The sequence below is a fragment of the Onychostoma macrolepis genome, chromosome 06 (genome assembly GCF_012432095.1).
Source record: "Onychostoma macrolepis isolate SWU-2019 chromosome 06, ASM1243209v1, whole genome shotgun sequence".
Lineage (NCBI taxonomy): Eukaryota > Metazoa > Chordata > Actinopteri > Cypriniformes > Cyprinidae > Onychostoma > Onychostoma macrolepis.
In genome coordinates this window covers 3,797,870-3,813,877 of record NC_081160.1, presented here as the reverse complement: position 1 = coordinate 3,813,877, position 16,008 = coordinate 3,797,870, and the positions used below count along the sequence as shown (strand labels likewise).

The window sequence follows — 16,008 nt, the reverse complement described above, 5'->3', positions numbered from 1 at the left end:
TTCATTGGCCACTTAAGCGCCCGGAAGTTAAGAGTCGACAAAAATTGAGCCAATTGGCGCGTTCTTTCCGTAGAAATTGAGCAACTAGAATGGAAATTCACATGAAAAAAGGTGGTTTTAACTAGCGGAATTAGAAACCCAAATGCTGTGTAATTACCGCGCATTTTTAAGATTAATGAATATTTAAGTCATTAATCAGATGTAAATTATCAGACATAAATTATATATATAAAAAAAGTGTTGTCACGTGGTATCTGTTTCTTTACTTTGCGCTGGCCAGATTGGGCCAATCGTAGTTTTTGTGATTACTAGTTATTTTTATAGTGGTTTATGGTAGCGGCTTTCCATTTGTCGATCAGGCATTAATTATTGGAATATTTAAATTTAAAAGATTATGCTATGTACTGTTTAAATATCACAAATAAGCGAGCGAGAGAGAAAAAAATATGTACAATACCGCTTAAATGAAAGAATCGGCTTTCTGAGCCGCAGAGCGCCCCCTGGACGAGTCACTACTTTTATCCTCCAATATTTCCTTCTAATACATTTTTATTTTCCAAACACATGACGGAAGCACAACAGCAGAGATGTATGAAACACACGCTCCGGTGTGAGAAAACACTTGAGCTCGCCTATTTACGTTGGTTGCCAACCGCCGTTAAAAACCAAGAAGAGGAAGAAGAAGAAGAAGAAACAACAACAACAACACTGGAGCTCGTCTCTTGTGTAAAAATGGGAAACTCAGATGGAAGCTCGTTGGTGCAAATGTGCATCGTCAAAGTTGCTCAGAACATGGATGTGTTGGAAAAAAAGGTTTCGAGTGAGTTTTACTTACAGCAAAATGTCTTGTTAATGCCAAACCAGGAATTAATATGTATGTAACTTAACTGAACGTTGAACGGAATGAACCTCATTACAGTTTATGGACATAAAGGACTCGATGGAAAACTGTTTGACATTTCTAATATTCTTTCCATCTGTCTTGATGTAGATCTGCCTGTGTCTCTCCTGAAAGACTTACTGCCACATCTAAACATTTATTATCTGGACAGGATTGAAACAGCTGCTGCCACCAAAGGTACAGAACAATACAGACATACACACAGCTTCATTACATTTCTGTTACTCTTATATGAGTGACATCTAATAAAGTCAGAGGGATATTTAACACTAAAGCCTGATTTCAGGAATCTCCACCTCTGTAATTTGGGCAGCAATATGGAGAGATCTGGACCAGACGTGGCGCTGGAGGTTGAAGGTTTGTTGTTTATATGATCATTGCTGCTGAATAAATTATTTGTTTTATTTTATTCTATTATTTTATGTTTTATACTGGCTTCTTTTTTTGCGTAATTTTTATTGCTTTTATTTTATTTTATTTTTCAGAGCTGGCTACTAAGACAAATTCGTTATAAGAACAGCTTACATGGCCAATAAATTATAGTTTTATTTCATTTTATTTTATTATTATTTTTGTTGTTGTTGTTATTGTAGTTGAATGTATTATTATTTTATTAGAATAAAACTACCAAGTTGGATTCCTTATAACTACAACTTACTTTAAATTATTTTATTTGAAATTATTTTATTTGATTTTGTATATTATTATTATATTTTATTCTGTCTTTTCAGAGCAAACTACTAAGTCAAATTCCTTATAAGTAACATATGTAATAAACTATTAATTGAATTTATTTTATTTTGTGTATTTTATGAGACTGAAATCTGGTTTACTGTTTTTATTCAGTCAGCGCTGCCCGATCAGGACTGGAAGCAGAGATGTCTGGAACGGCTCTTTCACATGGTCCTGTTCACTCAGGTCAGACGGGGAGGATCGTACCTTTCCCACCTCAGCGATACTTCCATTCTCTCCATGACTGTAAAGCACGTCAGAGTCCTTTCTCTCCACACATCAACCAAAAACTTCTGCAGGCTGGCATCCGTGGACCTGCGGCCCATCCTGAGCAGTTTAGAAAAGGGAGTTACGTCCCTCAAATTACTGGACGTGAAATCGCTATTCAAGCACGAACGGAAATACGTGTTGTTTATCCTCCACCGGCTCCTGGATCACGGCTCTGTTAGAGATGTAGTTCTGAGAAGAAATCCAGATTCATCTTTTCTGAGCTGGCTCATGTCCGGACGCAGAGGTCCTCAGCTAACAGTGTCCACTGCTCCAGAGACGTCCCACGCTGACGGCCATGATTTAGACTCAAAGTGTAGTGCAGAGCTGGAGGAACCCGCTGCCAAACGTCTCGCTTTAGACGTGGAGGGAAACCCAGAGGTTCTGTGCAGCGAGGTTTCGTCCTCAAGCAGCCCTGCTGACCGCTGCCCTGAAGGTCAGATCCACTCGCTCGATTTTGAAGTGTCCAAGCGTGAAATCCTGAGCACAGTGTCACATACCCTGCCCACATGGTTGTGTCTTCGCACGCTACATCTCCACAGTGACTGTAAGTACATGCTGACAGCTGTTTTTTGTTGGACAACAGGTTTATAAATGGTTCTCATTACAAGTTTGGGGTCAGTAAATTTTAGTTTTTTTTTTAATTTTAGTTGTGTATTACTATTTTATTTTATTCTGGCTTTTTAGCGCAAACTACTAAATCTGATTCCTTATTAGTGAAAATGACATTACCAATGGACATTTATTTTTATTGACTGATTGATTGGTTACATTTTTTTTTTAAAGAAATTAATACTTTTATTCAGCAAGGATGCATTAAATTGATCGAAATATCAGTATATTTTATTTTGTATTATTATTATTATTATTATTATTATTATTTGTTTACTTTTATTCATCAAGGATGCATTCAATTGATCATAATATCCATATATTTAATTTTATTTTGTATTATTATTATTGTTTTATTTTTATTGTTTAAAATTTATTTTTTTTTACTATTATTCAATATTATTCATCAAGGATGCATTATATTGATCAAAAGTGACAGTAAAGACATTTATAATGTTACAAAATATATATATATATATATATATTTTTTTTTTTTTTCAAATAAATGCTGTCTTTTAAACTTGAAAAAAATGATCATGCTTTCCACAAAATGATTAAGCACAACTGACTTAAATTATTAAAACACAGCTGTTTTCAACATTGATAATAATCAGAAATGTTTTTGAGCAGTAAATCAGCATATTAGAATGATTTCTGAAGGATCATGTGACACTGAAGACTGGAGTAATGATGCTGAAATTCAGCTTTGATCACAGAAATAAATTACATCTTAAAATATATTCAAGTAGAAAACCGTTATCTTAAATTGCAGTAATGTTTTACAATATTACTGTTTTTACTGCATTTTTAGTCACACAAATGCAGCCTGGATGAGCATAAGAGACTTCTTTCAAAAACATAAAATCATTCACACCCCAAACTTCTGTTATTTTATGTATTATTTTATTTTTTTTAATTATTAGTATACTATGTATTTGTTTAACATGGAATGCAGGAAGTGTGTTTGTGTGTGCAGGGCTCATTAGTGAGCAGGAGATGTCAGTGTTGGTGGAGTCTCTCAGACAGTTGTTTCTGAACCCAAGCTGCTCTCTGACGGATCTCCGTGTAAGTTATGTTAGCGGTCACACACACTTGATCAGCATGCTGAGAGCCTGTCCGACCCTACAGAGCCTGTGTCTGGAGATCTGCCCGCCTGCCGACAGAAACACATGGAGACCGCAGCCGCGGTTCACTGAAAACAAAGGTGATGGTCTCCTGAGCTGAGAGCTGAGACAAACAGCTTTTTGTGTAAATCCTTATGAATTGTACTGTTAAGATGTTGATAGTACAGAAAGATGTTGTGCAGATGAGATGTTGATATGCACCAGTTTATCAGAGATAGATAGATAGATAGCAAAAGAAAGAATTTTGACATTCACATATTTTGCCACAGGGTAAATACATTTTGTTCTTAAATCATAAACATATATATATATAATATAAATGATCATTTTTTATTTTTTTTCCCTTTATTTGCAGAGCTCTGTCTGGAGAAGCTGACAGTCAGATCCACTGGCCCGATGACAGTGGCGTGTTTTCTGCCGGTCCTGACATCGGCTCCAAAACTCAACAACCTTCATTTCACAGGAATCCATCTGTCACAGCAGTTTTTTCACACATTAACAGGTACTCCGACAAATAATCGGTTCCTGGCTTAACCAGACGTTTACACGAGACCTCAACATCCATGTGTCACCCTTGTGAAAAAGTGCACTTCAGCATAAGAGTAAAGAGTACTTATTACACAGTATACTTTTAAACAATACACTCATGTGTGAAGTGAAAGTAATGTTTTTAGACACTTAATTGGCTGATCATTTTCTGACCCACTTAAGTACGTCTTTGTATGTAATTTCGTAATTACTTCAGTTGACTGAAACATGCTTAAAGTGTACCCTGAATGTGGTGACACTCAAATAAACTAATGTAATTTCTTTTGAAAATTGTATTTAAATGTATTTTATTTATGTGAAGTTTCATTTTATAACCTTTAAAATATATTAACATTAAATGTAATATTAAACAACACTAAAGTTTAAAAAAATATATAATCAAGCACTTTACATATACTTTAGTATGTTGGTCAACAGATCAAAATAAGTGTACCTCTTTAAAGCATTACAAATTCAAATTGAAAGTAAGTTTTAAAATTTCATATTATTTCAGAGTTTACTTTTTAAAGGTGTACTTAATTATATAAAGAATAATAATTATATTAAGAATATAAATTAAGAATAATATTAAGAAACTCTTGAAAGTATGCTCTTAAGCGGCATTTTTATTTAATTAATATTATATTGCAAGTACAGTTTTAAAAAAAAATACTCTTAATATGTATTGATGCACAATACAAGTTCAATACATCTAAGTGCACTTCTTTTTCACTTGTATTTCTGAGATCATGAAGAGTACGTCATACCAGTTTAGTAATGGAGAAATGCTTCTCTTACCCGTCCCACCTGATACATCTTTTTATCTAGTTTTTGAGTATAATGAATTATTTCTGTTGTTTTTCACACTGCGTTTTTATTACAAAATGTTTTTCCAGACTAAATGGCTATTAAGATACAAAGTACAGTTTTTATTTTGTATTTTTTCCCCATAGGATCTAATCCATCCCTCAAGGTATTAAAGCTGGAAGACATAAACTTGTCTGACTATCACCAGGAGATTCTTCAGTTTCTGAAACATTCTGTGTTGGAAGGTAAGGTACAACATAATGCACAAGAAAAAAAAAAGCAAGACTGAGTGTTGAAATGAGTGGCTAATGTTTGTGCTGTTGTTTGAATCTCAGAGCTGTCCTTCAGAGACTGCAGGCTGCTGGATAAGTGTGCTGTAAAGAAGGACTTCCTGCTGCCATTTGTAGAAGCACTGAAAGGGATTTCTTCCCTCCGTACCCTGATGCTCAGCCAGAATCGCCTGGGTAAGACTGAACTCGCTCTGTAGAATAACTACACTACTTACACACACTATCAGGTTAGGGGCATGGAGGCATTAAAGAGAGTAGTGATCTTTATTACAAAAGATGTATATTTCACAAAACTGCTGTTCTTTTGAACTTTTTATATTTATAAAAGAATCCTGAAGAAAACTGTATTATTGTATTGTTATTTCCTGAGCAGCAAATCAGTATATTAGAATGATTTCTGAAGGATCATGTGACACTGAAGACTGGAGTAATGATGCTGAAAATTCAGCTTTGATCACAGCAATAAATTATATTTCACGATATATTACAACAGAAAACAGATCTTTGAAATTGTAATACTATTTTACTGTGTTACTGTTATTACTGTATTTTTAATCAAATAAATGCAGCCTTGGTGAACAGAAGAGACTTCTTTCAAAACAAAACAAATTTCTGACTTTATAATAGTAGTGTATATGTTATGATGGGTTTAAATTGATTGTCGTGGATGAACTATTACCATATGATTACTCCAGCTGAATGTTTTGATGCTCATGCTGCTCTTTTTCTATATAGCTTTGTGTGAGCAGCAGACTGATATGTAAATTTTTGAAGAAAAGTTACAAAAACATCTCAATTGTGTGTTTCACGAAAGAAAGAAAATCATATTGGTTTGGAGTGACTCAACGGTGAATAAATATGACAAATCTGTTTTTCTTCCTCCAGCAACGAGTGCCATAGAGATGGCTGAATTATTCTCAGGAGGCCACCCAAGTAAAATCACAAAACTAGACCTTAGGTAACGCTGGTTTTGTTACATGCATTTTCATACACATTTACACAAATATGTGGTTAAAAAAATATATAATCTCTCCTTTCTAACAGCTCAAATTTCATTCTTCCTGCTGAACTGCTGGAGTTTGCGCAGCTGCTGGAAACATACAGGCCTGTTCAGCGACTGATGCTTGACCTGCGGTTCAATCCACTGGATCGTGAGCCTGAGGTCAAAGGTCAAGCGCTGCGAAAGCTCATCCTGTACTGTAATATATTAACAGATGACTGGGACTCCAGGTCGACGATGGCAGATCACATCAGTGTGATGTGACACAAGCATTTAGCTGCCCTTTTAAAAGACATTTGCAAATGTGAGCAGAAGCACATGCAAACGTTATTGTAGGTAATAAATGACCAGCACAAACACTGAGTATAATTACACTTTTAATAGCATATATAGAGATAATTATTGAATTTGTTTACAAAATAAATACAATGAAAGCAACTGAAAAAAGTCAGTGTACTAGTGATTGAACAGTAGAAAGGTTTCAGGAATCCTCTCACTGTTCCCAGATCAGCTCTGATATCAGTTCCACAGATGATCTGGTGCTTTGACTCATGATGCTCAGACGACTCCTCTCTGGTCCTCATGTGAGCGCTGGTGGAAGACGAACGAGACGGCAGCGTCCCAGGATGCCTGCAGCACTGGGTCCCTCAGGCCTCTTTTATCCGAACAGTGATGCCAGTTGGACAGATCGCTGGTGCAATCCGAATCTTCTGGAGGAGCACGAACCTGTCGACTGTTCACACAGCGCCTGCAGCGAAACCTGACGGCACAAAAATGGATTTGAATGATCCCGCCTCCTTAGATACCACCACAGTGCATCTTAAAAATTCTGAGAAAAATCTTATATCTAACTGATGATGCTGAGTTCAAAATATCTAAAACTTGATGGACTTAAAGTAGAGATATTTTGAATACTACTATTCATTGAAATTAGACATTTGACTACTTGCAATCGGCAAAGCAGTGGGGACAATGTCAAATAACTTTCACAATAGTTTTTTTTTTAACATGACCCATAGATGTAGCAGAAAACATCTGGCTAGAGATGAAGCTTTTTCCTGATTGAACCAAAAAGCTTCAAAGCTTCAAAGCCAGACCCTACCGGTGACAATTATAGCAGCCACATCTTGTTGATTCCAGTTTCAACACAAAAGCAATACTCAGCATGTATGAAGCCTCAAATGTCATCAGTCACATGATCATGGAGATTTGATACAAGCCTCGACAGTCTTTTGAACCACTCTGCTTCATTAGAGTAAAACAGGCTTCGGAGCCTCAGTGTCAAACGTCCCATCTCTACATCTGGCTCATGTTTGCATTTTTCTGTCACTGTCATAATTCTAACCATGAAGGCAGTATTTTTGGGATCAGCAAAACTGGATTTCATTCTGCAAATATGATGCAGGGTGTCATTTATGAACTTATGCATTTTCCTTATCCGTAAATGAATCTTATAATGCTACTTTAGCATTTAGTCAAAAGGCAGCAGCATAAGTGCTGTTTTTACCTGTCATGTGTGTCACTGACTGTGTCCTCGTTGAGTGCAAAGAGTTCTCGTAGCTCTCCGAGAGAGAAATGTCTTTCCACATCCTGTTCCTCGTCCACGACACAGCTACTCAAGGCTTTCTTATGAGCCTGTCTCTGTAAGATCTTCTCCTCGATCGTTCCCGTCTGACAGAGGAAAAAGAAACAAGCTGGCTAGTCATCCACTTTAAGCGTTTTGTACAATAAGAGACATTGTTTGAGACATTTCCTGTATAATCTGGGAAACATCTCTCACCGACAGCAGTCTGTAGATGTAGCAGGTCTTCTTCTGTCCATCCCGCCACACCCTGGCCATCGCCTGCTCGTCATTGGCTGGATTCCAGTCAGGGTCGAACATCACCAAGCGATTTGCACCAATTAAGTTAAGGCCACAGCCGCCAGCCTTACTACTCAGCATGAAGATGAACTCTGGATTCTGGAAGAGAAGAATTAAAGTGTGCAAGACTCAGGGTTTTATCGTTAACTAAATCTAAGTTCTTAAAAACAAAATATTAGATGAAAAACTCCAAATATTAGATTTGAATTAGAAATGTTCACTAGCTGAAACTAAAACCGAACAAAAAAATATAATACTACAACTGAAGCTGAAATAAAATAAAATGAAACCTAAATAGTGATTTGAAAATTAAAAAAAAGCATATAAAATTACTAAAGATTATTATTTTTTTTAATTAAGAACTATGTTAGTAAAAACAATAACAGACTAAATTAATAAATAGACTTAATATGACAGGTTGAACACAAAATGTGTTACTTACAGAAGGGCTGTTGAATCTCTCCACGATCTTTGCTCTCTTCTTGATGGACATTGTCCCATCCAGCCTAACATAAAGGTATCTATTTGTGAAGAAATATATATATTATTAGACCAATTTCAACTTGGTAATATGGATAATCATGTAAAAAATGTTAAACCTCTATCAAGAAAGTAACTGGGGAAATGTGAGCCGTCTCTGATGTTGGATTTGTGTTATTTGAATCTCTCACCTTCGGGTTCGACACAGTTTTTCAAAAAGATCCAAAGTCTGTGTGTAGTTAGAGACTAGAACCACTTTGTCACTCGTTGTTGTTCTGGTCATCGCCAGGATATAGTCCAGTACTAGCATCTTCCCTGAAAACAAGTCATATAGATTACAGTCAGGAATCAATGAATCTGGGCTTCAATGCCACACAGCTATGGCTCTGGTGAAAAACTAGGGTTTAGTGCCTCTGCAGCCGCTATCATGACCTGTCGCTGGCAGATCAGTTCATGCATTTCTTTTTTGAAATCTGAGGTGAGTGATGTTCTTTGCATGAAAAACAATGAAGAATCAGAAGCACTTGGAGGGTCCCATGGTGCAACTCTGTCTCTTGGGTTAATGGTCCTTGTGGTGCAGCTCCATCTCTGAGCCCACAGAGCACATGTTTGGGGTTGATAAGACTTTTAATGTTTCCGAAATATTTTAATGATTTTTGAAGCTCTTCTGCTCACCAAAACGAAGACTGAAACTTTTATTTAATCAAAAATACAGTAAAATAGTAATATTGTGAAATATTATTACAGTTTAAAATAACTTTTTATTTGAATACATTTTAAAATGTAATTATTTCCTGTGATCAAAACTGAATTCAGTGTCACATAATCCTTCTAATATGTTGATTTGCTGCTCTAGAAATGTTTCTTACTATTACAAATGTTGAAAACAGTTGTGCTGCTTCACATTTTTGTGAACATTTGATATATATATATATATATATATACTTTTCAGGATTCTTTGATGAACAGAAAGTTCAAAAGAACAGCATTTATCTGATATACAAATCTTTTGTAATACAAATTTTGTCACTTTTGAGGAACTGAATTCATCTTTGCTGAATGAAGGGTAGTGTAAGTCAGAACTGACCTGAGAGCTGAGGCTCCACTGCTTTAGTGGAATACTTTTGGGGGAAGAGATCTATTGCTCCATCAAACCCTTCTTCTCCTGTCAGACACTTCTCATAAATCAAGGCAGGATCTAACAGACAGACCAAACACATTTGTATTTAAAGCACGTGTTTTCATGTCAGAAATGATGAAGAGGGCTGACTATGTTGATGAACACTGACGGTTGCAGAGCTTCTTAAGCGAGGTGATGGACGACAGAGAAGACACACTGATCTTGCCGCTCTGCACACTCTCCACAGGTTTGGCCTGTTTCAGGAATAACTTATACAGCTCTTTCTGGAGGGGAGTCAGTCTGATAAAGACACACAAATAGAATTCATTAATACTTCTTTCAAGGAAAAACGATCACAGTCACACATGCTCATTTCCAACTAATTATCTTATTGCTCAAGTGCTAATGATGACAAACACGCAAAAGGTTGCTGATTACTGAAATAACAATATCAAATGATTAATAATGTTATTTTGAGTCTTGCTATTACAAAAAGTAGAGAATATCAATTGAGCTCTTACTTGCAGCAGACAACCTGTTCAATCTTCACAGGCAGATACTTGGAAAGAATATCTGAGGTTCTTCGAATCAAACACCTTCACAAAACAAACAAGGATTAATCCAAATGATTTGAATGGTGAGACAGGGAGGAGTCTTTTAGAGACTCTCAAGCTCACCTGTTAACAATGCTGATGAGCTCCTGGAGTTTCTGCTCTCCAGCTGTCCTGTCTTTATCGCTGGCGTCAGCGTCACGACCCTTCAGGATCGGGATCTCAAAGCGTTTCTTGAACTCCTGAGCTGTGCCTGAGAGAATAGGCAGACGCATGAACACAAATGCATGTTTTTAAAATAAAGTTCCAGTAATGTTCTCCCACAGGGTCATGTAAAACTGGAACGATAAAAGGTCTCTTACCAAGAATACCAGCATTTACAAAGTGCACCAAACTGAAATATTCCAGTAAGTCGTTCTGAATGGGAGTCCCAGATATCAGCACTCTCCTCTGAGCGTTCATAGCGTTCAGCGCCTGGTACGTCTGATTGTCCGAGTTCTTCAGCCTGTGACCCTAAACCAACAACACATGACATACAGAACGAAGGCTGCATTTATTTGATCAAAAACACTGTAAAAACTGTAATATTGTGAAGATCTGTCATCGATTGTAATATGTGACCCTGGACCACAAAACCAGTCATAAGTGTCAATTTTTCAAAATTAATCTTTCCATTGATGTATGGTTTGTTAGGATCGGACAATATTTGGCTGAAATACAACTATTTTAAAATCTGGAATCTGAGGGTGCAAAAAAATCAAAATACTGAGAAAATCACCTTTAAAGTTGTCTAAATTAAGTTCTTAGCAATGCATATTACTAATCAAAATGAAGTTGATATGTTTACGGTAAGAAATTTACAAAATATCTTCATGGAATATGATCTTTACTTAATATACTAATGATTTTTGGCATAAAATAAAAATGGATAATTTTGACCCATACAGTGTATTTTTGGCTATTGCTACAAATATACCCCAGCGACTTAAGACTGGTTTTGTGGTCCAGGGTCACATATATTTTATTGCTGTGATGTTAAAGCTGAATTTTCTGCATCACTACTCCAGTCTTCAGTGTCACATGGTCCTTCAGATTGTGATACTTTTTTTTTCTTCAGGATTCTTTAATGAATAGAAAGTTCAAAAGAACAGCATTTATTTGAAATAGAAATCTTTTGTAACATTATGCATGTCTTTTCTGTCACTTTTAATCAACTTGATGCATGCTTGCTGATTAAAATGATAAATTTATTTAAAAAATAAAATAAAATTCCCTAATATTTCCTGGCTTGTGAACATTTTATTATTATGCAGTTATTCTAGTACACTTACCTCATCACAAATAACCAGCCCAACTTTGCCTTTGTGCAGGACTTCAGTATGAAGGCGGAAGGTTTCATAGGATATTATCAGAATTGGAGTTGGCACTCGCATGCCATGCTGGGAGATGAAACTCTCTGCAAGAACACATGCACTGACATCAACATGTAGTGAACACAGATAACAGAGTCTTCTTCATCAGTTTTGCATTTCAATTGAATTGATCTGGTTTTTAAGCCTGTAACGAACTCCTGTAATAATAAAAAGAATGAATCAAATACCAAGTTTGCGATCAATCTCGTCTTTGGAGCCGCCATCAATAGCGAGAGGCTGCAGACGTCCACCGAGCCATTTGCCCACTTCATTGTACCAGTTCCGCACGAGGCTGGAGGGGGACACCACGATGACCTTCTCGATCTCAGGTTTGAAATCAGGGCTCTGTCTCAGTAAAGTCCACATGAGAGCGATGCACTGCAGCGTCTTCCCCAGCCCCATCTCATCCGCCATTATACAGCCGTACGAGTTTTCAATCCGCCTTCCTGTCACACAGTCCCACAGGAACTTCACACCCTGCAGAAGAACATTGTAAGGATGATTTAAAAGGCATTTTCTATATAGAAGCTTAGTTCCATCACAAATGTTAACTAAAAATTTAATTCAAGAAATTCAAACAGAAAAAAGAATTAAAACCCTTCTTTTCTAGAAATGTCTATTTAGTTCATATTTTGAAAATATGGAAGCTTATTTCTGATACAGAAAAAAAAAAAATCTTGAGTTTATTTCGGACTTATTTTCCATCACAATTCTGAGTATTGTGAAGAAGTCAATGCGAATTTAAAACTTGCAATTGCAAGATATAAACGTGAAATTCTGAGAAGAAAAATCTGAATTGTTTCCACCAATAAAACAATAATGAAAAGGTAATTGCAACTATTTATTTCACAATTCTGAATTGCAACCGTGAGTTTAGTTTACAAGGAAAAAATTATTTTTTAGAATTGCATGAAAATAGACTTTTTCGTGAAAAAGAATTTTTCGTGGCGTAAATGAGCTTAGCTATTTCCAAAAATATGTTATAGAGATCTAGACATTTATAGAAAACAAAGGGTTTTAGCTAATATATCAGACTGATAATTGGGCATTTTGAGATTATTCAGGGATAACCATATCACTGCACCCTTGAATCATTGATCATCTTACCTCTCGCTGATGGGGTCGAAGCACTTTACTGAGCACTGGATCGACAACCACATGCACTGGTAACTGCTCCCTGCAAAGGAATCAATCAGAGAGTGATCATGTTCTTGTTGTGCAGCTGCAATGTAAGACACCTCTGTAAATCATCAGACGTCACTGACTTGTCAGCTTTGATGAGCTCATGAGCGCTGATGGCAGGCGGCTCGTACAGAACCAGAGCTCCATCTTCAAACGGGTCGTGCAGGGCCTTCCTCACCCCGGCCCGCCTCAGTCCCAGAGCCCGCAGACCCAACGGACCTGATCAGAGCAACACAAGCACATCTGAACCTCCACAATACATTTACCACACTAATTATTAAAAAAAAAAATATATATATATATATATATATATATATATATATATATATATATATAAAAGAAGGGTGGCTAATCATTTATATAAAGATCACACCATTAATTAAAAGATACATAAAATACACTGATGATAATTGCTGAAGTAACATTTATATTTATTTAATATAATTAGGGCTGCAACACGATTAATCGCAATCAAAATAAAAGTTTGTTTACATGCTATTTGTGTGTACGGTGTATATTTAGTATGTGTATATATATATATATATATATATATATATATATATATATATATATATATATATATATATATATATAACACATATGTATATATTTAAAAATATATATCTGTATTTTATATATAAATCTAACATATTTTTACTTAATTTATACATGCATGTGTGTGTCTATACATACATAATATACACGGTACACACATAGTATGTAAACATTAACTTTTATTTTGAATGTGATTAATCACGATTAATCACTTTACAGCCCTAAATATATTATTTACTAAATCAGAAAAAAAAAAAAAAAATTGAAAATGAATAAATATGTAAAAAATAATAAAAAAATCTATCTATAAAGTAGATTTGTTTAGCTGGCAATAAATTAATAGACAAAACTCTTCAACAGAGACAGTAAACTAATGAAGATCCGTGTGTTCAGGTGCTTGCGTTGTCAAAACAAAAGTCCCATTACTGACGATAATTAAAAAATATTTCATTTTTCATAAAAAAGATAAGCTTTGGTGATGTATCGGTCAACCATTAATGAAAATGAGTTATGAGCACAGACTGACCTGTATAATTTGAGATGGGAACTTTAAATGGCTTTGATAAAATCTTGCGAATGAATGCTTCCTGTGAAAAGTTAAAGTGATTAGTTATATAATCTAAACAATTATATGATAATGAATAATTATATAATAATTAATTATAGTAATGCCCCTTCATATTTCAATGTTACCTCCCTCTTGTGTTCTTTCCAGAATTGATCAATAGTAGTGCTGTCAAACGATTAATCACATCCAAAATAAAAGTTTGTGTTTACATAATGTGTGTGTACTGTGTATATTTATTATGTATACATATAAATACACACACATGCATGAAAAATATGTTACGTTTATATTTTTAAATATAATTTATACATGATATAAATTACATGAATATAAATATATACATACATGTAAATACTTGTAAATATTTTCCAAATATATGCTGTATGTGTATGTATTTATATATACATAATAAATATACACAATACACACACATATATATTACATAAACTTTTATTTTGGATGCGATTAATCGCGATTACTTGTTTGACAGCACTAATCAATAGCCTTGTACAAGAATATTGCACATTTACAAGGTAAAATTATCCTTTAGGATCTTGAACTTTCCTGTCAGATCTATCATGTATATCATAATGCATCAGTACAAAAATTGGCCAAGCTGTCTGTTATCCAGGACGACTGAAACTCCAATGTGAAGTCTTTCCAGTTTTAAAGGTAAATTGCTTTAGAAATCGGCAATATTTACATTTATGTATGGCTGTCCTCACACACATATGCCCCAAAGAAGGCATTATAAGATTTATAATTTCTTGTATTTCTGTTTTTATTTGTTAGATTTCCTTTGTGTTCTCATACAAGTGTTCTGCGTGTTTTCATTTTAAATATAACTCACATGCTCATTGCCATCTGTGCACAGGGGTCTGTTGGTGAGCGCTGTCAGGGGTTTTCTGTAGGGAGAGATGTAGTTTTCTCGACAGTCTCTCTTACTTTGTGATGCCTGTAGAGTAAAATCAGTGAAAACAGTCCATCATGTCCTCACTGATGATGATAATTCAATCAAGAGCTTATGGGACCAACTCACGATGTCAGGCTCCCAGTCCTCATCATCTGAATCCGGCCCTTGTTTCCTTTTGGCCACCTGACTGGGTGCTAGACTTCTCCTCTGCAGGCATTAATAATTGAAGAAGATTTTAATGAACTTACTGAACACGAATCAACAACAATCACAACATAAGTTACACTAACGTTAGATGTGTATACATGAAGATTGCGGGTATCTAAGCATACATGAACACAACGAATTAAAAGATTAAAATTGCAACCTACCATTCTGGATCAGGAATTTAATCCAAATTAAATGAATACATTTAAATAGATGTGCATTTTTCTGTCTTTTAAAGTCTTCTCTTCTTTTTCCCCTTACTTTGGCAACATAAGCGCTCGGTCTCCGCACTAAATAAATAACTCCGATAACGAAACTCCCACAGTAAAACTGTCGTTTTGAACTACCAAGAATATCTTATTTAAGAACATATCAAGTAACCAAAAAGGAAGCTTTTGTTTTCGTTATCAAACACCGGCTTATTTTGAGAGTCCCGCGCATAGTTCACACAACACTACGGCGAAGGGGAAGGGACAAACTCTCCGACACGCGTTTCGAAAATAAATGCTGCCGAGAGCGACAAAATATCATAACTAATGCAGCGTTTAATAATAATAATAATATTATAAATATATAATTTTAACTTGTCAATGTAAGTGAGCCCATGGCATCAAAATGGAAATATATATATATATATATATTTTAATAATGTCTTGGTCTTTTATTTTACTTGATTTGTCTGTTTGTTAATAACAGTATAAATGATTGTTTTAAAAAATAGAATTTTCATTAAGTTTTTTGCGCTGCTGTTTATGCATTTTTAGATTCTACTTTGGAATTCTAAGATTTATCTGAATGTTTTGAGCGTATTTTATATATATAAACGTCCACTAGATGGCGCGGTTGGGTTATTTATATTGACAGCAGAGGACGGTGGAAACATGGCGCTCAAACTTCT

At 35.3% G+C, this 16,008-nt stretch overlaps 2 protein-coding genes across 2 annotated transcripts; one reads left to right on the top strand and one right to left on the bottom strand.

The window, feature by feature from the left end:
* The first annotated feature begins 549 nt into the window (after positions 1–549).
* Positions 550–6,537, top strand: lrrc41 (leucine rich repeat containing 41). The gene is made up of 10 exons (XM_058779989.1): positions 550–820; positions 992–1,078; positions 1,188–1,258; positions 1,748–2,447; positions 3,489–3,716; positions 3,992–4,138; positions 5,118–5,216; positions 5,307–5,435; positions 6,147–6,219; positions 6,306–6,537. The coding sequence occupies exons 1-10, from the start codon at positions 565–567 to the stop codon at positions 6,523–6,525; spliced, it is 2,010 nt and encodes a 669-aa protein (XP_058635972.1). The 5' UTR covers positions 550–564; the 3' UTR covers positions 6,526–6,537.
* A 281-nt stretch (positions 6,538–6,818) lies between these two features.
* rad54l (RAD54 like) lies at positions 6,819–15,585 on the bottom strand. The gene is made up of 18 exons (XM_058779988.1): positions 15,275–15,585; positions 15,030–15,110; positions 14,841–14,945; positions 13,949–14,009; positions 12,951–13,086; positions 12,793–12,862; positions 11,874–12,162; positions 11,605–11,729; positions 10,636–10,786; positions 10,400–10,526; positions 10,244–10,318; positions 9,892–10,022; positions 9,690–9,800; positions 8,794–8,917; positions 8,565–8,643; positions 8,042–8,221; positions 7,769–7,932; positions 6,819–7,021 (listed from the first exon to the last, which is right to left on the bottom strand). Exons 1-18 carry the CDS (start codon positions 15,275–15,277, stop codon positions 6,820–6,822), a joined length of 2,214 nt encoding a protein of 737 aa, XP_058635971.1. The 5' UTR covers positions 15,278–15,585; the 3' UTR covers position 6,819.
* Positions 15,586–16,008: the final 423 nt, after the last annotated feature.

Excerpts from the sequence above, each read along its gene's own strand:
- lrrc41 (XM_058779989.1), top strand. The coding sequence starts at position 565 with ATGACGGAAGCACAACAGCAGAGATGTATGAAACACACGCTCCGGTGT. Across the intron at positions 821-991 it reads GTTGGAAAAAAAGGTTTCGA|ATCTGCCTGTGTCTCTCCTG; the intron begins GTGAGTTTTACT and ends GTCTTGATGTAG. Across the intron at positions 3,717-3,991 it reads GCGGTTCACTGAAAACAAAG|AGCTCTGTCTGGAGAAGCTG; the intron begins GTGATGGTCTCC and ends CTTTATTTGCAG.
- rad54l (XM_058779988.1), bottom strand. Across the intron at positions 8,918-9,689 it reads AGTGGAGCCTCAGCTCTCAG|GGAAGATGCTAGTACTGGAC; the intron begins GTCAGTTCTGAC and ends ACTTGTTTTCAG. Across the intron at positions 8,644-8,793 it reads AAACTGTGTCGAACCCGAAG|ATACCTTTATGTTAGGCTGG; the intron begins GTGAGAGATTCA and ends CTTCACAAATAG.